General features: G+C 36.0%; 1 protein-coding gene across 1 annotated transcript in view; it reads left to right on the top strand.

Moving 5' to 3' along the window:
* The first annotated feature begins 2,074 nt into the window (after positions 1–2,074).
* LOC118740373 (phosphatidylinositol 3-kinase regulatory subunit gamma) overlaps positions 2,075–25,559 on the top strand; it is a 38,265-nt gene continuing 14,780 nt past the window's right edge. Inside the window, exons 1-2 of the mRNA XM_036471872.1 lie at positions 2,075–2,563; positions 2,680–3,574. Of these exons, the coding sequence (XP_036327765.1) occupies position 2,563; positions 2,680–3,574 (896 nt within the window). The 5' untranslated portion in view covers positions 2,075–2,562. The remainder of the gene's footprint in view (positions 2,564–2,679; positions 3,575–25,559) is intronic.

Below are 25,559 nucleotides of genomic sequence, written 5' to 3'. Positions count from 1 at the left end.
TTTTAGCTTAAATAGCTTAAGCGAAATGCCATGCCATTGACATGACTATTGTCAGGACGCCTGCGTTGCGGAGTTAATTATCAGCTTTTTTGACAACTAATACATATCTATTTCTTTATTGTCTTGCCGGCATTGTCTAATGTAAATGCGCCGTAACTGAGCTCTACCTGAGCTTTCAGTTTATGGAAACTTGCGTTTTCCATCACTGGAAGACTTTACACCAGCGAGTTGGGTTAATTCGTTGCTGTCGTCAAAGATTGGCTGAATTTCTTTATTCATTCTGAACGTTTGGAATAAACTTTTTTGTTTACTTATTCTTTAGAACGTTCCTGATGATATGTTAACGTATATTTCAAAAGCATTCTGTTTATTCCGGCTGTGAAATGGGATTATCCGGAATGTATAAAGAAACGCAGCCATTGTGTACCGTACGCAGTGTACACAGTGTACGCTATAGAGCTGTAAAAGTAATGAAAATTCGGATACCCGCTTGTATTCGTTACTATTCTAATCAACACCCGTATCTTTCGTATCGTTACTTTACTCTTTAAGCTGAAATTAGTCAAGAACGTAAACCTACCGGTACGTAAACCCGAGTCAGCTGAAACGATCTGTCTTACCAGAGCGCCATGTAAATGAAAACTCAACACCGCAGAATTTTTTTGTAGTTGTGGCCGTAGCGCAGAAATCTGCGGAATTTAGATTTTCCGTGTCAGCTGATTTCTTCCATCTATAGATGGTTGCCACTTCGTCGGTTTCGCAAATGGTAAAAAAGGTATAATTTCCTATTCAAAATACGTTTAAAATATTTGAAATTTACTATTGAATAAAGTTTTTTGTTGAAAACTAAGTAGTTTTTATCTAGCTAGGATCTATTATAGCACGAAAAATTGTAGTTGAAAAGGTAAGTTTATGAAAAGGCAATGATGAGTGGCAACACTGCAGTAAGCAACACTGAGGGCTCCAGTAATCGACAAAATTCTGCGTATACAGACTGTGTTTAAGTATACGTTCTGCGTTCTTGACTAATTTCAGCTTTACTTTTGATACAAGCACTTGTACCTCACAAGAATCATCGCAAGAAATCTTGCAGCATAAGGAAATGATCGTTCGTCCATATGCATACATGCACATACATATATACATATGTATACACGCAACATATTTTTGTATCGATTCGAACAATTTGATACAATCAAGCACTTGTACCTCACAGGAATCATGCTAGCATGTACGTACATATACAGGCAACGCACTTCAGTATCGATACGAAAAACAGTTTCGTTATCGAACATTATGAGGTTTGTATAGTAACCAATAGTCAGTACTAATTTGTACTGGAACCTGCAAATTTTTACTGGAAAAGTGTATTATAAGCCAACAAATTTGCAAGAGAGCACTGAATCGAGAGCGTAACAACACGGGAGAGCTACAAATTCTTGCTATTATTCGTTATTCGCAAATAACTAAATCACGCAAATAAGTATTGATTCGAGGTACTATTTGCAAATAAACGCAAGACGCCGCCATTTTTAACTTTGTTTTCTGTTTCGATGGTCATATCATTGCCTTTTTATAATCAGGCAATGTTAAAAAAGAATTTTTCACCATCGAATAAACAGTGAGTTAGGTATTTGCAAATAGCTTACGTATAACCGTAGTATTTGACAACTAATACGTAGTTCTTTAGTGTCTTGCCGGCATTGCCTAATGTATATGCGCCGTACTGAGCTCTACCTGAGCTTTCAGTTTATGGAAACTTGCGTTTTCCATCACTGGGAGACTTTACACCAGCGAGTTGGGTTAATTCGTTGCTGTCGGCAGAGAATGTGTACGCTACTTTTGCTTTTGTGACAGGCTCGACGTTTTTGGTTAGATTTCTTAAGGCTCCGTTATGCATACTTGGCATTGCTTGAGAGTTGTCACATAAGGAATCTGTTAAATGAGCTTCGCGTGTAAGCGGTTACCCAACGCACAGTATTACATACGTAAAAGTCTGTAGGTTTTTGATTTCTACGTAAAAATGGTATAGCAGTGCATGCAATGCCAAGTATGCATAACAGAGCCTTTATTCTGTCGATATTCCTATTTAGATTTGGAGAAAAATTGCTTTTGTGTTTACATTGCATTGTGTGACATTTTACGAAGTGAATTCGAGCAAATTGTCTTTAAAATGGCTAGCTTTGAAGGAAAAATGTGAAAATCGGAATAGCATGCTGTTAAAATAAACGTGTGCGGCTAACAATAAGAAGAAAATCTCGTTTCTGGTGTATGTGTTCGTGTGCTGTGTATGCTGCGGAAGAGCTAAAGCTGCTGCCGAGGTATCAACAGCAGTAAACATAGTTGATTAGCGCTATCCTCCTCTTCAGTGACGCTCTTCCTTCATCTGTATTAGAAACGAACGACGACGTCTATATTGGAAGATGTCGTCCTGGTACTAGATATAAAATTTGAAACACAAATAGTATACTGCAAACCAACTAATAACGAAAATTTGACGTCAGAAGAGAAAATTTAGCTTTTTCTGTGATTTTCCTGCGATATACCACAAACGGAAGAAGAAGTAAGTATTATTGGTAAATTGAATAACCTTTTCTTCAAATACTTATGTATACCACCTAGTTTTGTTTATTTCGAATTAAATACGCAACAATTATGTTCTAAATAACCATATTACAGTGTATCCTTCTCCGTTACATTACTCTACAATGCGGCCCCAACCACCTGGTGCGGGGCAACAACAATATGACCACAACGCCGATGAGCTCAACAAAGCAGAATGGTATTGGGGAGAAATTTCACGTGAGGAAGTTAAGAACATCTTGTCTGGCGAGCTAGATGGCAGTTTCCTTGTACGTGATGCCTTGAATAAAAATGGCGAATATACACTAACTCTAATTAAAGATGGAACGGAAAAGTTGATAAAGATTTGCCATCTGAATGGAAAGTATGGTTTCACGGATTGCAAGTTTAATTCAGTAGTTGAGTTAATCAACTACTACAGAGTAAATTCCTTGAAACTATATAACAAAACTCTGGACATAACGTTAAGCAATCCAATTGTAAAACCAGCGGAGGAAGATGACCACAGTGATCTGCGCTTTCTTGCCGACAAGTTTCTTAGTCTGCATCATATGCTTAACAAACAGCAGTATCTATTAGATCAAAAGATGAAAGTATTCAAAAATGTTGAAGCGGAGTTAAACGAAAAGAAACAAGATCAAGAAGTTTTCCTTAAGGCGGAAAAAATGTTTAAAAATCAAATTAAACTTTTAGAATCATACATATGTACTGCAGCCCAGCCGCAGGTCGGCGGAGCTGGTACAATAACAAATGCTAATGGCGGCACAAGTGGAGGGAATGGATCGTCTGCACTTCGCCAGCAGGATCTCGAAAAGTTACAGGCAAACGCTGCGTTATTGAAAATGAAGCTTCATTCTTTGTGTACAGAAATGGGGAAATTAAACCGATATGTAGAAGATAAGAAGGAAGACTACAAACGGCTTGAACGACAAATTAACGCAGCGAAACCAGAATTGCAAGAGTTAAGCGTAGAAAAAGAACGAACAACAGAGTAAGTATAATAATGCATATGATAAAACTTTTGTAGCATATAAAATAGGCAGTATAGCTTTAAATTATTTTCAATGCTACTTATTGACGAATTTATGAGGTAAAACATTTACAATGGAGTTCGTTCATAACACTCGTCCAAGGAAACTGAAAAAATTTAATACATGTAAAAAATTAAGGTCCAGTTGTTGTTTTAGTGGCTACAACAACCCCGACCAGATCGCTTACGGTTTATTTTTAACCCACTTCCAAAAAAGGAGGAGGTTATCAGTTCGTCGGAATATTATTTTTTTTTATGTACTTATGTATGTTACCGCATAACTTTGGATCGCGTCAACCGATTTTTTTTTGCATCGGAAAGGTAGTGTCTCAGAGGTGGTCCCATACTAATCTGGTTTAGATCCGATCATTGGATTATTAAATATATATATATACATATATATTTTTTTTTTAAGTCGGTTTTTTTGCTAAAAATTACTTGCCATTATGTCAAATTCAATTGCTTTTCATTTTGAATCTCATAAATTGGTTATAACGACTTTTGCTAAAATTTCAAAATCAAAAGTTATCAAAACAAATTCTATGGGACTGAGAAAAATTATTTTCTACTTTTTAGTCCATTTATAAAAGCGTTGTATATTAAAAAGTTTTTTTTTTATATTATTTATTTAAGAAAAAAACACTCAATACATATATACATATTGCGTATTTCATTACAAAAGTGTCTTTTGTTTAATATAAATGATGGGGCAATGCTTTCGAAAAAAATTATTTCAATATATTATTTGTAAGTTATTGCTTGCCGTTATTATTATCTGTGTAATATCTTTATCATTTCTAGATTAAGATGTGTGCATACATACCCTGCAGAAAATCTGACTAGCCTAGAACTAGCGTAGAACTAAACCTTTTGCCGACAGTACCAGTTCTAGCTCAATAACCAAACAATGCTTTCAACTGTCCAGTTTTACACGGCGATGTCATTGGCGGTGGCAATTGTCGCCCAGTGCTTTACTTTGCAACCAGTTTTTAACCGGCTCCATTTTGGAGAGTTTGTTTTTATAAGAAAACGTTTTTGCGATACGATTTTTGGAAATTTTTTTTCGTTTTTTTTCGTTTCTTTTATAAATTCCGTTTTTGTTACATATTTTATTAATAAAAAATAAAAATATTGTAAGCTGCACGCAACAATTTAAATTCATTAAATTTGAAAACTGCCTCCACCGCGATTTGAAACCGCGACCAACGATGGTTGAGTCGGAGTACGAGTAGTGAGCATTTGCACATATACACCGCAAGTTTCAACTGTCCCGCTCTGCATTCCTTTTGCACTACTTCAAAGATAGTTCTGAGATATGTAGTTCGGAACTAGCGCTTTGTCAGACTGTCTCTAAATTTTGCTGCAGGGTATGGATGTATGTATATACATATGTATATGCATACATATGCAAATGTAGAGAAGTCTTGAGGGGCTAGTAACTTTCTCACTTGCCCGATTACAACTAACCAGACAGCGGTCAGCCAATAGGCAGATGTCTGAAAATAATTATTGTATTGCGGTAGGGTGAACGTAAAAAAAAAAATTATGATAAGAAATTCATAAAACAATTTTAAAAATGCCTAATTTTGAGTTGTGCCACTTTTGAAGATCGTGTGCCATTTGTACATACATATATATATATGGAAAAATTAATAAGGACACGACATTTTAACAAATTTTGCCTATTTTTCTTTTGTTTTAATACTTCTTATTTTTTATAAAAGTATTGCTCATTATCTAACAAAATCCATATAAATTCATATCTCAAACTTTGTGCAAAAATTATAAAAATTCAGCAAAATAGCTCGTGTGCAATATGTACATATATATGTATATGGAAAATTTAATAGGCATACGACATTTTAACAAATTTTGCCTTATTTAATTTTTTTATTTAATACTTCTTATTTTCTAATTTTTTTTATAAAAGTATTGCTCATTATCTAACAAAAACCATATCCATATCATATCTCAAACTTTGTGCAAAAATTATAAAAATGTAGCAAAATAGCATCTAAATTTTAAACTTTTTAACCAGATTTTTTTTTTTTTATTTTTTTGGTGGACGCAGTTTTATAGCCCATTAAATTTTAGCATAATAAAGTGCAAGTTTGAAGTTCCTAAAAAATAGTAATAATTTTAAAATTTTTTTTTGCTGAATGTATTACGCACTTTTTTTCATAAAAAAAGTCGAACATATTTTGTATGGGAGAAAATACGTGACAAAATTGGCAAAAATTAACGCGATTTTTTAGCAACTTAAAACTTACACTTTATTCTACTAAAATTGGGGCACCGAAATTGCGCATATGGGCATATCCTGCGTTGCGGACGCGATATTCGTACGACTTCAGAATTAAATAAACTGAAGTCACTTGTAAAAAAATTTGCCGGTTTGTAGCTTTTATACCAGGGGTGGGCAAGGCCGAGGCCGAAAAGAGCCACATGTAAATTCTAAATGCTACAAAGAGCCACAAAAAAACAGCAAAAACAACAATTTTTTTTTAAATAAAAGTATTATTAGAAATGAAAAACATTAGATAATTTTATTATTATTCTAATGTCCGTAAGATAGATATTAAAGAAAATTCAAAAGATCTCTTTGGCCAAATTTTTAAAATCTGGCTTACGTCAGTTAAAGCCGTTCGTAACAGTTCTGCTAAATGTTGGTTAGTCAATAGGTACGTTCTTTTAAAATTTCTAGTAAAAAATGCCCAACAGCAAAATTCCGGCGAAATGTCATCTGGTCTCTCACAAGAGAAAAATATCCAAAATAGTACGCGCACAGAAAATTTGCAGAAACTTGCAACAGCTGATAGAAATTTTGTTTACATTCAAAAGTGAAAAATTGAAAACATAAGAAAAGAAATCCCGAAGTCTTATCCTGACACAGTTCACTGACTAAAGGAATAATTACTTACTTCTTACAAGTTTAATTAGTCGCATTTTACTATTTTAACTTCCAAACCATCAAATTCAATTTAGGGATTGGCGTAAATTCCAACCAGCTGCTTTTGATCAGCTGTTTTCTTGTTGGTAAATTGCTGTTGGTAAAAATTTTTCCAGCATAAACTAGCAGCTTTCCCTCGGAATTAAATGTCAGTTTGCTCTCTCAATTTCCCCATACTTTGCGAACACAAAAATCTGATGGTTTTTATAACTTTCAATAATTATTAGGTACGCGAATGCAACTAATTGTGAACGGTATTTTGACTTTACAAATTTCATTGTAGAGTACAAAGACTCACAGTTATACGTTGTACCAAAAATTGAAAATATACGGTACACAGCTGTCTTCAACAGCCGATATTTTAAATCTGGTACCTACTTGTTGTCGGAATTCCAGCAATGGAAAAGTTTTATGTTGCATTTCCAGTGCCTTATCTTTTAATTCCAAAAACTCCAACTCTTCTTCGCTTTTCTTAAAAAGGAGTATTTCGGGTATTGTAAATTCATGCTCAATTATGTTACATAAAAAAGGTTTATGAAGTATGCAAATGTACATTTAAATAATTTCAAATCGGCAAATCTTTTTTCAAAATCTGCTTTTAAATCACGTGCAATATTTTTTTCTATCCATGGAAAATGATGAAATATTCTTTTTTAGAGATCATTAATAAAAATACGTAGGTTACTTTCAAAACTTAAAATAATTTGCGACAAATCAAAAACATTTTTTTACCTCCCTTTTATTAGCTCGGGATGTAACTATGTAATATTGATGCGCCTAAAAGATGCAGCGATTTCTAAGTTACATACCTGATGGCAGTACTAATGGAAATTATAAAAGCGAGGTTTTAGTTTTTTAAACTATAATTTTATTATTCCCCTTGTAGAGACGAATTCAAGTTTGGCAAATGTTCCATCATATCGGTAAAGAACATTAAGTCAGAAAGCCAACTTTCAATTGCGGGTAAGGTTCCGATCTCAATTTGCGTATGTGTATAAAAAGAATAAAATAAAAAACACCACAATGGAAAAGAATGTCCAGCAAAGAATTATGTATTTTAAAAAGTAAAAAGGGCCAAGATGTTCCAAGCAAAGAGAAAGTAAAAAGAGCCGTACTTTGCTAAGCAAAGAGCCGCATTTGGCTCAAAGAGCCGCGTTTGCCCACCGTTGCTTTATACCGCCATTTGGTTGACCAAAAAATTAGGTGCGCATGGAACACTGACGTCGGAAAAATCGATGAAAAGGAGGGCATAACGGACGCGACAAATTTTCCCAAATACAATATTTTTACTAGTAACACATACTAAATTTAATATTTTTTTAATTTTTTCAGTTCTTCTCTCCACCCTTTCGCGTTTTCAAGACCTCTTTTCGCCATCAGAATACGAAATTTAAAGTTATAAAGCCGTTTAAATTCATTTACTTGCATTTTCCGTTTACCTTTATTGGGAAATGCCCATATGGAAACTGTGCATTTAGACATTATTTCGGTTTAAACCGAAACTGTGCATGTGTGCTTTTGTCATATGCATTATTTCGGGTTTCAACCGAAATTGTGCATGCATGCGTTAGTTCGATTTTTTTTGTATGCATTATTTCGGTTTTCAAACGAAAGAGTTCATATGGATAATTTCGTTTTTTTCTAATATAAATTACTTCTACTTAGTACGGGTTATAATCCCTAGCCCGCACGATGGCAAATAAAAATTCATTCCGACCAAACTACATCGAAATGCACAATTTTTTTTTCATAGATAAATGAAGAAATGTTTATTACAGAAGTTGTTAAACATTTTCGTCCACGAGGCGCAGAAATTGCTTAAGAGTTCAATTTTTCATAAAAAAATTATTGAAAAACAAAAAAAAAATATATTTGTAATGCAATTAATTTCATTTATAGTTTAATGTTTTTTAAATCTGCACCCAAAAAAAATTTTTCATTCGGACACTTACTTTCAAAGAAAAATAAAAATTTCCAAAACAATGCAAAGATTTTCAATTGGAAAAGAAAAAATAAGTGTTAGAGCGCAGTTACACAGTAACGTGTACGCCTTGGTACCGTAGAATTGCGTAGAAACATAGCAAATTTGCTGTTGGTAGAGAGAGAGAGAGAGAGAGAGAGAGAAGAAACGTCCGGTCATGCGGTGGCAGGGTTGCGCGATTTTAATTCCTTCCTGATTTCTTCATCATTTTTAGGTCATTTCGGGATTTTTGTACTATTTCGGGATTTTCGAGAAGACTTTGGAATTTTCAGAATCTTCGGGATTTTCTAGACTTTTTGGGATTTTAGGAAGAAGTCTCGTAAATCCCGAATAAGTCCGGAAATAATCTCAAAATATAAATAAATAATATAAACTTTATACCAAAATCCATAAAAAAATCGATATCAAAATCAATAAAAAAATCGATAATAAAATCTATAAAATATCGATTATTATATCGATAAGTCCCCAGAATCCCGAAATGGTTCCCAGGTTGAGTCTCTGTGTCTCTTTCTATACCATTTTTTTTACTTTTATCGGTATCCTCATCCTCGTCTTTTTCTTAATATTTATTCCTATTTTAACCTTTATGTTTACCATTTTCTTCATCTACATATTCCCCTTCACCTTTGCTTTTATATAAGTAAAACGTTTAAATTTGCCATGATCTTCATTTTTGCATTTGTCTTTACGCATCTTTGTTTTTGTTTTTATTTCTACCTTTGCTTTTATCCTTTTCTTTATCAATATAAGCAAGTAGGAGCAGCGCTGTCTTCGGCTATGCCGAAGGCTTCATCCCTTTCATGAACATCTGAAAACCTTACTTTTACAGATTACTGCATTTGAAAAAATTTATATATTCACAGCACACATGGATAGAGGAGTTACATATATAAAAAAAAATCTAAACAATCAGAGGTATGGAAGATATACCTTATATAGCACCAATCAAAGTTCACTGCTGTGTGATCGGTATGTAAACCGGTAACACAATTTAATGGGTTTAGCTTCCTACATAAAGGAGATATATCGCAAAAACTGGTATAGGAACAATCAGTGGTATACGAGATAAGGCTTATACAGCATAGATTTTGACAATTTTCTCAGTAGACTTTGTATTATTATTTATACAATAGCTTACGAAATTATCGGTTTTAGCTGTCCAAATAAATTAGTTTTACATTAAAACCCCATATCTGAACAATCAGTTATATGGAGGCAATATATAAGTTACAGTGACCCGTTCTTTGTTAAGTTTACTGTAAACTATCTGTTGATAATGAGTGAAAATAGTGCGAAATATCATGTTTCTAGCTGCATATATTTAGAAGTTATAACAAAGAATCTCATATCTGAACAATCAGTTGTAAGGGAGCCTTATGTAAAAGTGACCCGATCTTTGTCATTTTCACTGTAAATATTCTGCTAATAATGAGTGAAAACGGTGAGAATTTGCATGTTCCTAGCTGCATAAATGGAGAAGTTATGGCAAAAAATCTCATATCTGAACAATCAGTTGTATGGACGCTGTAGGTTATAGAGACCCGATCTTTTCCATTTTCTCTGAAAGTATTCTTTCGATAATGAGTGACAACAGCTCAAAATTGCATGTTACTAGCTACTTAAATGGAGGAGTTATAACGAAAAATCGTATATCTGAACAATCAGTAGTACGGGAGCTATAGGTTATAGTGACCCGAGCAAGAATTGTTTTTGAATTGATTCAATCCTTTCAGAATGAACTTGGTAGAGAGGATTCCGAACAATAGATCCGTATTCTAGTATAGGTCTAACTAAAGTGGTAAAAAGAGCCTTTTTAACATAGGGATCTTTGAACTCTTTTGACCATCGCTTTACAAATGCAAAAACGCCTTTGACTTTATTTACTGTAACATTAATAAGAAGGTTGAAATTGAGTTTGGAATCCATTATGATACCAAGATCGACAAAATTTGATACCTGCTCCAGATTATAATTTGATATTGAGTAAACAGCTGGTTGAATAGCTCTTCGAGAGAAACACATAACTTTACATTTTTTAAGGTTTAGTGGCATATAGTTTGCAGCCAGCGACGGTAGCGACACTCCCCAAAAACTCAAGTAAACGGCTATCTCTCCAGCCTTTCTCGCTTCTTCACTGCAAGGAGCCTAACCCTCTCCCCAACGAAGTCAACGGCGACCCTCTTCACCACCTGGACGAAGGAGGTCAGGCTTGAATTAGGCATTCACGTCGACGGCACACCCATACCGACGGTGAACAACCCGAAAATTTTAGGGGTTACCTTTGATAGCCCGCTCCCTTTCTCCGCGCACACAACCGCAGTTGTCAACAAAGTACAGAGCCGCAACAAGGTCCTCAAGTCGCTCGCCGGCAGCACTTGGGGCAAAGACAAAGAAACGTTGCTGGCAACATACCAGGCAATTGGCCGGCCGGATCTAAATTATGCTGCGCCAGTTTGGTCGCCGGGGACTAGTTGGACGCAGTGGATGAAGCTACAGACTTGTCAGAACGCGCACTCCGGACAGCGACTGGGTGCCTTCTGATGACGCCTGAGCATCACCTACACAGTGAGGCCCAAGTGCTCCCCGTAAGGGAACACAACAAGATGCTCTGTAAGCAGTTTCTAGTGGGGTGTCACAGAAGTGAACACCCCAACAGACCACTGCTGGAGGAGGAGCCTCCGCCCAGGCACGTCAGGGGGCACCTATTCATGTACAAGGACGCAGTCCAGACCCACACAGACCAACCACTGGACCCAATGACGTACAGACGAGCGATCAACGACATTCATAGGGAGTCTGTCTCCACCTACCGCGACTCCCGGCCTAGGAATGTCGTTATCGGAGCCCAATCACCACCTGTGGAAGAGACGGAGCTTCAGTTACCTAGAGAGACCCGCGTTACCCTGGCTCAGTTACGGTCTGGATATTGTAGCCGCCTAAACAGCTACCTGTCCAGACTCGACCCAAACATCCCAAATGAGTGCCCGGCATGTGGAGACTCCCCCCACGACACCAACCACCTCTTCACATGCCAGCTCAATCCGACTCAACTAACACCCCTCTCCCTTTGGTCCGACCCCATCGAAACAGCTCGTTTCCTGGGCCTACCGTTAGTTGAGCTTGACGATAATGATTAAAAGTTGACCCGAAACAGGCGGGGCTTAGTAGTGCCGCTACAACAACAACAACACTCCCCAAAAACCCTATGGGGAACTTGTATGCTGCTACAACAACAACAACAACGCCCATGATCTTGTATATGGTTTATGTTAGATAATGAGCTATACTTTTATGAAAAAATAAGAAGTATTAAATAATTAAAAGCAAAGTTGGCAAAAATTTGTTAAAATGCCCTGTCCCTATTAATTTTTCCACCATTGTATGTAATTAAGCCATTCGATTTGCATTCATTGTATGTAGCTAACTACATATGTAGTTAAAATAAATGTATATATATGTAGACGAGGAAGAAGATATATAGACCAAGAATGTAATCTTGGAATCGTGTATGAGACTGACAGTATGCATAGAAAAATAGGCCGCTTGGTAAGAAATATATGTAGATATTGAATAAACCGTTTGAGAGGCTAGAAAGCAAACCATTTACTATAGTTAAATGGTGCAATATATTACGAAAAATAAATCTCCAAGAAAAAAAGAAAATGCGGAAGAGTCGTATGAAATATTAATGTATATACCTACTACATATGTCTCAATTTACATCAATCACAATTTGACAATGAGGGGGTACATTACTCATGCAAACTTGTTGAACGTTGTTCTGTGCACGTCGAACTTTGCTGATTTTATTTAAAGTGCAAGATTAGGTTTTTAGAATATACACAAATGCAACGAAAGTAGAACGAAGAGAATAGAACATAAACGAGGCGAAGGTAGCTTGAGAGACAGCTGATTTCAATTGCCGGGCCCCCTTTCACAGGGAAACTTGCCCAATCGCATTATACTGGTGACAGTCACCGCGCCATCAGCACGCAAAACTCATTTGCTTTATTACTGGTTCACCATTCTGTTGCCAAGCGCTGCTTCGTTAGCTATAAGAGAGTCTTTATACGGGCAAATACATAGAACTCACTACCGTGCATGCATGCACATTCATACTCATTGAAAATGAACGCTTTGGCATTTAAAATAATGCCAGTCTTGTACTCCTACCTCGAATTGTTACTACTTAAGCTAAGTTGGCGAATTTTCTGCCAGTATCGGGGTGTAATTATTTATTGAAATCAAAAAAATAACTGACGATATCGTTTATTTACAGCGTGGCGACGAATAAGTTACCCAGGTTTTTTTGAGAAAATAAAAGGCGCCTTTAAAGATTTTGCGAAAAAGGTATTTTATTGTTAATTTTCCACAGATTTTACTTTAGTTGTACTAATTAGTTTTTAAATTTTAATCCCTATTTACATTTCCCAGCAGTGTAAACTTTGAAAGAAAAGTTCATTTGGCACGCAGGTCTTCGTCAATTAATTTATTCCATATCTTCTGTAACCATAGGCTAATTTTCTCAATTTTGTGTCCCTTATACTCCCCTTTCTGTTCAACATAAGGCCTTGTACCCAAAAATCGAAAAGACTCGGAACTGGTGACTAGGACGGCCATTCATTCGACCAACCCTATATAGTTTTTCTTTTGACGTAGAATACGTCTTACCTTACGATATGGAGGCTATGATGAAATGTTGTAGTTGTAATTTTTAGAGCTTCACGAAAACACTTATTGCACGAGAACTAATGAAGCGATTTCAAAGAAAAGTGTGACATTTCAAAGATAAAACTCCAAGCCTATCGACAGATATATTTCTGTAAGTAACCGAATCGGGGTCTGTCCTAGAAACAACGGTAAATATTGCCCTATTTTGGGGTCAATTTTGAGCCTTTAAAGTGCTCCAGCAGCTTATGATTAGCAGATATAACTTTCATTTTCGGGATATAGATTCTTTGGAGCAATAGAAATATTATCGTGTACAGATTTTATATGAATTCAACAAACATTGAGCATTTTAAGGCAAAAAATTGTTGAAAAAATTTGCAATTTTTTTTATTGCCAAAATGCTCAAAAACCGCTCAAATGATTTGGTTTTTGTTTTCTTTAATCAAAAATTCAAGAGTTTTCCTTTCGTTTGGAATATGGAAAGTATTGGTTGATATCTTCTAAGTATGTTTATTTGATTCAAATATATGGGCATAAATGTTTTCCCATACCAAAGCACTTCGTACATAAATAAGTTGATTGCAGTTAATGTGGATTTTTTAGTAATCTATGTATGTCTATACATATTACATATGTACGTACATATATGTATGAACACATGTATGCATAATACGCGAAAACTTTTTGGAGTGAAACAACACTTAGAAAAAGACCAATCCAAGTATAAAAATAAAGGTGAGTACGTACATAGATAAAGAAAAGTATAAAGGCAAAGGTAAATATAAAAACAAATTGGGTAAAGATAAAGGAAAAAATTAAGACAAAGTTAAATTAATCACTTTACTTATATAAGGGCAAATATGTATATGAAGAATATGATAAACAAAAAAATGAAAACAAAGATAAATATAAAGGAAAAGATGAGAATGGGGATACCGATAAAAGTATAGACGAAGATGGAGGAAGAAAGATTAAAATATGTAAAGGTAGTTGTAGAGAAAAGGATATAGATAGAGACACAGAGACTCAATCTGGTAACTGCTTCGGGATTTTGGAGATTTTCGTGATTCTTACCGATATTTTGTCTGTTCTGTTGTTGATATTTTTATCGATTTTGTTATCGAAATTTTTATCGATAATGTTATTGATTTTGGGAACTTGTCGATATTTTTATCGCTTTTGTTATTGATATGTTTTATCGATTATGTTTCGATATTTTTATGGATTTTATTATCGATTTTGTTATCGACATTTTTATCGATTTTGTTATCGATATTTTTATAGATTTTATCATCGATATTTTTATCGGTTTTGTTATCGATATTTTTATTAAATGTGTTAACAATTTTGCTATCGACATTATTATCGATTTTGCTATCGATTTTGTTATCGATTTTGTTGTCGATATTTTTATCGATTTTGTCATCAATATTTTTATCGGTTTTGTTACCGATATTTTTATCGGTTTTGCTATCGATATTGTTATCGCTTTTCTTATCGATATTTTTATCGGTTTTATGATCGATTTTTTATCGATTTTGTTATCGATATTGTTATCGGTTTTGTTATTGATGTTTTTATCGATCTTGTTATCGATTTGGTTATTGACTTTGTAATCGATTTTGTTATCGAGTTTGTTATCGATTTTGTAATTGATTGTTTGCTAGATTTTGTAATCGATTTTGAAATCGATTTAGTTATCGATTTTGTGATCGAAATTTTTATCGATTTTGTTATCGATTTTGCTATCGATATTAGTATCGATATTTTCATCGATCTTTTTTATAGATGTTTTTATCGAATTTGCTATCGATATTATTATCGCTTTCGTTATCGATATTTTTTTCTTAGTTTGTGCTTTCGTTTTTGACTCGGATATGCTCTTAACCATACAACGTATCTACGTTTAAATTTAGCGGCTGTATGTCCGATACAGCCTGCAGACCAAGGGAAAGGCGCTGGACTGTTCATTTTTTTTTGTCATTTTTTATACAAAGCCTAAGAAAAAATACACCTGAAAAAGGCTTGCGTGCCAAATGAACTTTTCTCGCAAAGTTTACACTGCTGGCAAATGTAAATAAGGATTAAAATTTAAAACCTAATTAATACAACTAAAGTAAAATCTGTCTAAAATTAACAATAAAACACTTTTTTGGCAAAATCTATGAAGGACCCTTTTATTTCTCAACAAAACCTTGTAACAGTTATTCGTCGCCACGCTGTATAACAACAGTTAGCATTGGCCATTTCATGCTGCGTTTTTTGAAAGTGAAAACTAAGCTGCAGAGGCTACGGTATGGAAAAAATTTAAATTTTTATAAATTGACTTAATTAACAAAACCTAGTGTCTGTTATAGCTAACTTCGAGTACAACATGAAAATAGGTTCCGTATAGTTTCTGAACCCTCCATTTTTTATTTAAAAACAACCGTTATGTTCGTACTTGTTCCACCTATCTATTAACAGCCTGCTTATTTTTGATCCGATTTTAAAAACCGGACATGATTTGAAAATAGGATTTATAGACCTTTAAAATGATATATAACAATATATTTTTAGACAGCTGTTGGATAGTTTTTTAAATTTTAATAAGCACCTATTTTTGTTAATTAAAATTAAAATTAATTTTGCTTAACTTCGACAATTTTTATGCAATTGCATAAGGTGTGGTACTTTTTTTTAAACGTATGAACATAACAGTTGTTTTTAAATAAAAAAGTGAGTTCGGCACAAGTATTAAATACATCTTTCCGAAAAGTTCCGTTACATGGTAAACAGCGTAAAATAGCGCCTTAATATGTTGAAATATCGAAGTTTCCGTATTTCGGAAATTCACCGGTATGTGAAAAGTGGGCGTAATTTTGGACCGATTTCAAATATTTTTAACGTCATGGCTTTGTGTGTCAAGTACAATAATTGTACCAAGTTTGGTACAAATTGATAGAACGGAAGGCGGTGCCACGCCCATTTTCAAAAGCAAATGTTAATTTTATATAAATTCGCTTCAATATTTACAGATTTATCGAAGATTTAATTTACCGTTATATGGGATGTTGGGGTGGTTATTGTCCGATTTTAAAAATATTCAGCTATTTGATATGTTTTCGGTAAAGCGGTTACCGATATATACACATGTAATCATAAGTGGGCGGGGCTGCGCCCATTTTCCAATAATTTGGAATATTCTTATTTTACAAAGATCGTTGTAAATATCCATTTATTTATTTATTTATTTAGTCTAATGCAGACATGGGCACTTTTTTGCCCGCGCAGCAGCGAAAGGGCGAACGCGGGCTGGAGAAAGGGAAAAACAGTTTACGGGAGGAAGGGTATGAAAAGTTGCGAAAAAATTATTTATATCTCCACCGACATCATGTTCATCGCAGTACGGCAGCGGTAATCAGTGTTGCCAGGTCGTCTGCATGAGAAAACGTCCCTCTTGGTCTGAAAAAACGTCATTTCCTACCCAAAAATGTCTTTTTCAAATGAATGTACAAAAAATTGTTCTTATTAAACTTTCATTGTATACAAAGGTACATATGTACGTAAGGTATATTAAAATGTCATTTCGACAGAGCACACTTAGAATTCATTGTAAACTGGTTAGAGATCGTTAATATAAAAATTATTTTATACATACACTTGTGATCAGCTGATTAAGTCATCAACATTTTGATCTATTTTGGCTGTTTTTCGTTAGTTTATTTAATGTTTATTATTTTTCCATAAAAGCCAAGCTCATTTTATAACAAACAAAATATAAATACACATTTCAAACTTGTGCAAAAATTATAAACAATATGTAAAGTTTCAGCTATATTTTCAACTTTTTATTCAGATTTTTTAGAATTTTTTTGAGTATGCAGTTTGATCTTCTTCTTCTTCTTCTTATTTGGCGCTGTAACCGCCTAAGCGATTTTGGCCGAGTCCAAAACAGCACGCCAGTCATTTCTCTTCTGTGCTAACTGACGCCAATTGAAAATGCCAAGTGAAGCCAAGTCCTTCTCCACCTGGTCTTTCCAACGCAGAGGAGGCCTTCCTCTTCCTCTGTTCCCAGCATCGCGGCCCGCGTTGAATATTTTCAGAGCAGGAGCGTTTCTGTCCATCCGAACGACATGGCCAAGCCAGCGGAGCCGCTGAATTTTAATTCGCTGCACTATGTCTATATCGTTGTAAAGCTCATACAGCTCATCGTTAAATCGTCTGCGATATTCGCCATCACCAACGCGTAAAGGTCCGTAAATCTTTCGCAGAATCTTTCTCTCGAAAACTCCAAGAGCCGCCTCATCAGATGCTTTCATTGTCCATGCTTCCGCGCCATACACCAGCACAGGCATGATGAGTGACTTATAGAGTGTGATCTTTGTACGACGAGAGAGGACTTTACTTCTCAATTGCCTACTCAGCCCAAAGTAGCACTTGTTGGCAAGAGTGATTCTCCGTTGGATTTCAAGGCTGACATTATTATTGGTGTTAATGCTGGTTCCCAAATAAACGAAGTCGTCTACTTTTTCAAACTTGTAACTGTCAACAGTGACGTGGGTGCCAAGACGCGTATGCTCTGACTGTTTGTGTGCTGACAGGAGATACTTCGTTTTGTCCTCGTTCACCACCAGACCCATTCGCTTTGCTTCTCTATCCAATCCCGAGAAGGCAGAACAGACGTAGCCCTTGTTTTTACCGATAATATCGATGTCGTCGGCATACGCCAGCAATAGTACGCTCTTATAAAGTATTGTGCCTGAGCGGTTCAGTTCTGCGGCTCTTATTATCTTCTCCAACATAAGATTAAAGAAATCACACGAAAGGGAGTCCCCTTGTCTGAAACCTCGTTTGGTATCAAACGGCTCGGAGAGGTCCTTCCCTATTCTGACGGAGCTGGTGGTATTGCTCAACGTCATTTTACACAGCCGTATTAGTTTCGCGGGGATACCAAATTCAGACATCGCGGCATAAAGGCAACTTCTCTTCGTGCTGTCGAAAGCGGCTTTGAAATCGACAAATAGATGGTGTGTGTCGATCCTATTCTCGCGGGTCTTTTCCAAGATTTGGCGTATTGTGAATACCTGATCTATGGTGGATTTTCCAGGCCTAAAGCCACACTGATAAGGTCCAATCAGCTCGTTGACGGTGGGCTTCAGTCTTTCGCACAATACGCTCGATAAGACCTTGTAACCTATGCTTAGAAGGCTAATTCCGCGGTAGTTGGCGCGTATGGCGGGGTCGCCATTCTTGTGGATTGGGCAGAGCACACTTAAATTCCAGTCGTCGGGCATGCGTTCATCTGACCATATTCTGCATACGAGCTGATGCATGCACCTCATCAGCTCCTCGCCGCCGTACTTGAATAGCTCGGCTGGCAGGCCGTCAGCTCCAGCAGCTTTGTTGTTTTTCAGCCGCGTAATCGCTATTCGTACCTCGTCATAGTCAGGCGGTGGGACAGCTACTCCATCATCATCGACTGGGGACTCGGGTTCGTCTTCCTCACTACTTTCAGCGCTGCTACCATTCAGTAGGTTATAAAAGTGTTCCCTCCACAATTTAAGTATATTCTGGACATCGGTCACTAGGTCGCCATTGTTGTTCTTACAGGAGTTCGCCCCGGTCTTGAAACCTTCCGTAAGTCGCCTAACCCTCTGGTAGAATTTTCGGGCGTTCTTCCTGTCGGCCAGCATCTCAAGCTCTTCGCACTCACGTATTTCGGCCTCTCTCTTCTTATTGCGGCAAATACGTCTCGCTTCCTTCTTCAGTTCCCTATAACGGTCCCACATGGCTCGCGTTGCGCCCGATCGCAGCGTGGCCCTGTAGGCGGCATCTTTTTTCTCTGCGGCTTCTTGACATTCCTCATCGTACCAGTTGTTCTTTCGGGCTCGCTGAAATCCAACTACTTCTTCGGCGGCGGTACTTAATGATCGGGAAATGTGGTTCCACTGCTCGCGTACGTCGGATTGTTGAAGAGTGCTCTCAGAGAGCAGGTGTGTGAGTCGAGTGGCGAATAAATTGGCCGTCTGTTGTGATTGCAGCTTTTCGACGTTAAGCTTTCCTTGCATTGTTGGGCGCACATTTTTTGCTGCACAGAGGCGGGTGCGTATCTTGGCTACAACAAGATAGTGGTCCGAGTCGATGTTTGGCCCTCGGAGTGTACGTACGTCCAAACCGCTTGAAGCATGCCTTCCGTCTATCACAACATGATCGATTTGGTTTCTCGTTTTTCGATCTGGAGACAGCCATGTAGCTTGGTGGATGTTCTTATGCTGGAACCTAGTACTACATATTACCATATTTCGGGCCCCGGCGAAGTCGATCAGCCTCAGTCCGTTATCGGACGTTTCGTCGTGGAGGCTGAATTTTCCGACAGTGGCGCCAAAGATCCCTTCCTTGCCCACCTTGGCATTAAAATCGCCAAGCACGATTTTGACATCGTGTCGGGGGCAGCGCTCATATGTACGTTCCAAGCGCTCATAGAAGAGATCCTTGGACGCCTCATCCTTCTCTTCCATCGGGGCATGGGCGCAGATGAGCGAGATGTTGAAGAATCTAGCTTTGATGCGGATTGTGGCTAGACGTTCGTCCACCGGGGTGAACGCCAGTACTCGGCGACGGAGTCTCTCTCCTACCACGAATCCAACACCGAATTTGCGCTCCTTTACGTGGCAACTGTAGTAGACGTCGCAAGGCTTCACGCTTACTTTACCTTGCCCCGTCCATCGCATTTCTTGGATGGCGGTGATGTCAGCCTTTGTCTTCCCGAGGACATCAACCAGCCGGGCAGAGGCACCTTCCCCATTAAGGGTCCGGATATTCCAGGTGCATACCCTTAAATCATAGTCCTTTATACGTTTGCCGTGGTCGTCATCAGAAAAAGGGGGTCTCATCCGAGGCTGTTTGCTTCTTTTCATTGGGCGGGGTTTTAACGTGGCGGGACCCAAACCCAGCGCACGCGAAGTTTTACGCCTTCTCACTTTAGCTCGCTCCCAAACGGGTGTTTGGTTGCTACCCAGAGGATACGTGGATATAAATATCCGGACGTTGTGAGCTGCGATTTGAACCGTACGCACAAGAATCGCTTCTGGCCACTCCCAGGTGAATGGCAGTCAAAAGTTTTCCACTTCTGCGCACGGAACCATCCATGCAGTTTGATAGCCCATTAAATTTCAGGGCAATAATGCGCAAGTTTAAAGGGGCTACATAATCGCGTTGATTTTTAATTTTTTTTTCTTGTAGACATTTGGTTAAGGGGTCGGTTGTCGAAAATGCTAAATTACGTTCTGCTAAGAAGGAGCATAGCAATATTTCAGCCTTTTTTGCGTTCATTACATTTTCAATGAAGTCTTAAAAAAGTCGCCTACTTTTTTCTGAATTTTTATGCTGCTACAGCTTTTTTGATGCTTTTGCGAGCGTGCGTGTTGCAATATATCAGCTCTTCCTGATTTGGCTTTTAATGTGCAATTGCAAACATTACAACTAGTCTCGAAACCTCAAGTGTTTACACAACCAGCCTTTGTCCAAGAATCAAAAAAAAAAAATGCGCGTACACTTGGTTTGCGTCATATTTAAGTCATCTGTTTCCAAAGAATAAATATCTTTTGAAGCAGCTGCTGCAAAACACAAAGCTTGTAAAGATTTATTAAGAAAGTAGTTCAAAACCAGTTCTACTTACATGATTTAGTAACAGAGAAAAATTACTGGGAAGTTAAAAAACGTCAATTTTTACACAAAAAACGTCCAAACGTCAACAGGATACAAAAAACGTTCAAATGACGTTAAAAACGTCAACCTGGCAACGCTGGCGGTAATACTGACTTTGTGCACCAAACAAAGAGCGTACATTTTCCTCATATACACAATACCATCGTTCGGACTTTCCTCCGATAGGGTAGATTTGTTCCGTTTTGTCGAAATAATTTGAAGCCTAGTCCTCTACTCCGCTCAACTAAAAATCTGCTCCGTTTTGTTGCATCCACAAATTTACTCTTCAAACAGAAGCGGGGTGGGGTTTTTAATAGCAAACTAAAATTTATATTTTACGTTTTTATCGACACGATTGTTACATTGGTGAGCTACAGCAATTTGCAAATACACTTGAATTCGTGAATAGGCCCTCACAATCGCCCGATTTGAACCCGATCGCAAAAGATTGCTCTGTCCAAAGTTCTGTAATTGCGTCGTTGCCCACCGATGTAACAATTGTCCCGGTAAAGAAAGAATGAAATAACTTTTTATTAATTTTAACTAAGGCATTTTAACTTTAATGATAATTGCTCGCTGGATTAAGCCGCCTTTACACGGGTCGATTTTCTAGTAGATTTTTGTCGTTCAACCAAATTCGACCTGTGAAATGCCATCTCAACCGTAAAATGTAAATGCTTTGGCTAGTCTACAGAAATCGACCCTTGTAAGGGCAGCTTTAGCCCCTTATTTAGTCCCAGAATACAGTGACACGAGGAGAAACGAATTGTTTTTTATAAAGATAAGAAATTCGAATCTACTACGAAAACTTGATTTTAGGAGTCCGAACCCAGCAAAGAGCACTCGACGAAGGTCAGCTAGTGATCAGTATTGCCAAGTTTTTTATTTAAAAAAGCACCAAAACACTGAAAATAGCGCAACTTTCCCCAAAAAACGCCAAATTTGTGTTGCTGTGTTTAATGGTATTTTTGCATATAAAGCTGTATGTTCAAATATTTTAAGTAATCACGCAATGTCACTTGTAAATATTTCCAACTATGCGCAGTTGATTAGTTTAATTTAATTTGCAAAATGTTTTTTATTCGTAAAACAATTTGCAAAACTTTACTTGGTTTCTCTAGCGGCTTTATTTTCATGCAATTGCTTACTTTTGTACAAATGCGCACACCCAGCTATGTAGCAGAACAGTGGCGTAGCCAGGGGGGAGCGGATTTGGGAGGATAGATCCCCCCTTCGTCAGTGAAATAAAACTTTTTTTTTTAATTAATAACGCAATACTATTTTACCCTTCCGATTTATAATTTTTTTATTTCAGACTGATAACAAATTATCTTTGATTGAATATATAAAATTATCGGTTGGTGGATTATGTATTTGAATATTTGCGAAATACACTAGGCCATTTTGCTTAGTTCCCCACAGTGTTGGGAAATAATCTATAATCTATACAAAAACTGTACTTTTCGACTGTAAATTGCATCGACTTTTTAATTTGCTCATATATTTTCTTAGTACATGCATACATCGATTCCCTTCAAGACCAATGATTTGATGATTTGATTCATGGGAAAGTTTATGTAGGTACATTTACATATTTTACACTTTTAACATAAATGTCAAGGCAGATATTTTAAGATACACTTCTTAACAAACACATTTTTTTAAGTTATTATGAATGGATAAAAGAGACATCTTCTATGAATTCAGTACTAAAACTTGACATTTCAAGTGCTTATCAAAACTTTATACAAGTTAACTAGATTCGCCATTTATCTTAAAATTATATAATTTTAATTATTTGTTTAAAAAATGCAGTTTACACTTCAACAAAACCCGTTTAAATCCAAAGTTTAATCTTTGCTCAACATTAAAAAAAGGAACAGTCCACCGCCTTCGTCTTGGTCTGCAGGCTGTATCGGAGATACGTAGAACGTAGAATACGTCGTATGGTTAAGAGCATATCCAAGTCAAAAACGAAAGCACACACTAAGAAAAAAGTATCGTTAACAAAAGCGATAACAATATCGATAGCAAATTCGATAAAAACATCGAAAAAATCGATGAAAATATCGATATCAAAATCGATAACAAAATCGATAAAAATATAGATAACAAAGTCGACAACAAAATCAATAACTAAATCGATTACAAAATCGATTACAATATCTATCAAAAAATCAATTACAAAGTCGATAACAACATCGATTACAAAGCCCATCACAAAATCGATAACAAGATCGATAAAAACATCAATAACAAACACGACAACAAAATCGATAAATATATCGATAGCAAAATCGATAATAATATCGATAGCAAAATCGACAGCCAAATCGATAACAAAATCGATAAAAAATTGATAACAAAAGCGATAATAGTATCAATAGCAAAATCGTTAACAGGATTAATAAAAATATCGATAACAAAACAGTTGTTGTTTCACTTCAAAATGTTTTCGCGTATTATGCGTACATATATGTATGTACATATATAATATGTATAGATATACATACATAGATTACTAAAAAATCCACATTAACTGCAATCAACATATGTACGTATATATGTATTTATATACATATGTATGTACATACGCTGCGATTAGGTTGTAAATATTGCGCCTTCTGTTTATTAAAAGCCGTAGTATGTATACATAGTATACTTACGCACACATACATACTTTTTGTCTCCTTCCCTCACTTCCAACGCATGCACGTGTTTGCAAAACGATGACGAAGTGATTTGGTATTGGAAATCATATATGCCCATATATTTGAATCAAATAAACATACTTAGAAGATATCAACCAATACTTCCCATATACCAAACGAACGGAAAACTCTTGAATTTTTAATTAAAGAAAATAAAAACCAAATCATTCGAGCGGGTTTCGAGCATTTTGGTAATAAAAAAAAATTTGCAAATTTTTAAAAAATTGTTTGCCTTGAAATGCTCAATATTTGTTGAATTTATATAAAATCTGTACACGATATTTCTATTGCTCCAAAGAGTCTATATCCCGAAAATGAAAGTTATATCTGCAAATCATAAGCTGCTGGAGCACTTTAAAGGCTCAAAATTGACCCCAAAATAGGGCAATATTTACCGTTGTTTCTAGGACAGACACCGAATCGGTTACTTACATAAATGTATCTGTCTTTAGGCTTGGAATTTTTTCTGTGAAATGCCACACTTTTCTTTGAAATCGCTTCATTAGTTCTCGTGCAATAAGCGTTTTCTTGAAGCTCTAAAAATTACAACTACAACATTTCAGCATAGCTCCCATATCGTAAGGTAAGACGTATTCTACTTCAAAAATCAACAACCTTTCGTAAAGCTTTTTAATTAGATTTCCTAGAAATACATATTTTTAGTATGCAGTTTTGTAGCCCGATCAATTCAAATAAAGCGCAAGTTTAAAATACATAGCTGCGACTTATCGTTGATTTTTAATATTTTTTTTTTGATGAAGGCGTTGCTAATTTTCTTCATTAAAAAAATCGTCGAACATACTTAGATAATATGGAAGAAAATTACCGACATCGTCAAAAATATGCCATACATCAACTATAAATCACAGCTGCTTTAAATTTGCACTTTATTAGACTAAAATTGAATGAGCTAAAAAACTGCAAAATATTAAGCGATAAAATTGAAATAGAAAGTTCGAAATTTTTACGAAAGCTTGTCGATTTTTTTTTTAATGTTGTTCAAAGATTAAACTTATTTTCATTTAATGTTTGTTAAGGAATAAACTATATTTGATAAAAAATAATTCAAATTAAAATATAATAAAATAAATAGTCAAATCGAGTCAATATGTGAGTATTGTAAAGTTATGATATTTAAGAACATCTCTTTCTTAATTAACGATGACACTGTTTCTATATGAAGCTGATTTCGACATTTCGTTTTAATAAAATTTAGTATCGAAAATATTCTTTCAAAACTTGCATAGGAATGTGATATAATGGTGCGTTCAAAACCTTTTTTCAAAACTTATAAAGGCAAAAACGAGAAGGCGAAGACAAAAAGAGAAAAAAAAAATTTCCCGCAGTGAATTTTCAGATTTTTAAAACGGTATAGTAATTTAATTTTTTAAATTTAAATAAAGCATGAAGACCCCATGGAATAAAGGAGTAGATACAAAGTATATAACGGTAAAACTGGCACATACATAAATATATGAAACAATGCACTCAGGCCATTGTGTGTCACAGATTTAAGTTATCGATGGACATTTTTTTCATCCCCCCCAAAGCCAAATCCTGGCTACGCTACTGTAGCAGAATATTCTATGAATTCCGTGATAGAGACTGTGTGAAAATATTGCGTTTGGATTATCTGGGAGCATATTATCCACTGACATATGTCAGTCAACGGATGAAGTTTTCTGTACGTTTGGATTGAATAAATGAATGACCAAAATAAATACAATGTCACCATAGAATCACGTTTTTATTATAAAATTGCCTTGAAAAGGGCACCAAAGAACGAAACAAGCGCTAAACTAAAAAAATTTCGCGTTTTAATTCCCTAAACGCACTTAATTTATTGCGAAAGGCACAAAGTTGGCAACAGTGATATCGATTTCAAATTTGCACATATACAAGCATGGACAGAGAGTGAGCGCCTGCTTAAAGAGCGTAAGC

Source organism: Rhagoletis pomonella, unplaced genomic scaffold (genome assembly GCF_013731165.1).
Source record: "Rhagoletis pomonella isolate Grant_MI unplaced genomic scaffold, Rhpom_1.0 Rhpom_scaffold_00006, whole genome shotgun sequence".
NCBI classification, from domain to species: Eukaryota; Metazoa; Arthropoda; class Insecta; order Diptera; family Tephritidae; genus Rhagoletis; species Rhagoletis pomonella.
The sequence above is the reverse complement of the archived record's forward strand: the minus strand, read 5'-3'. Positions and strand labels throughout refer to the sequence as shown.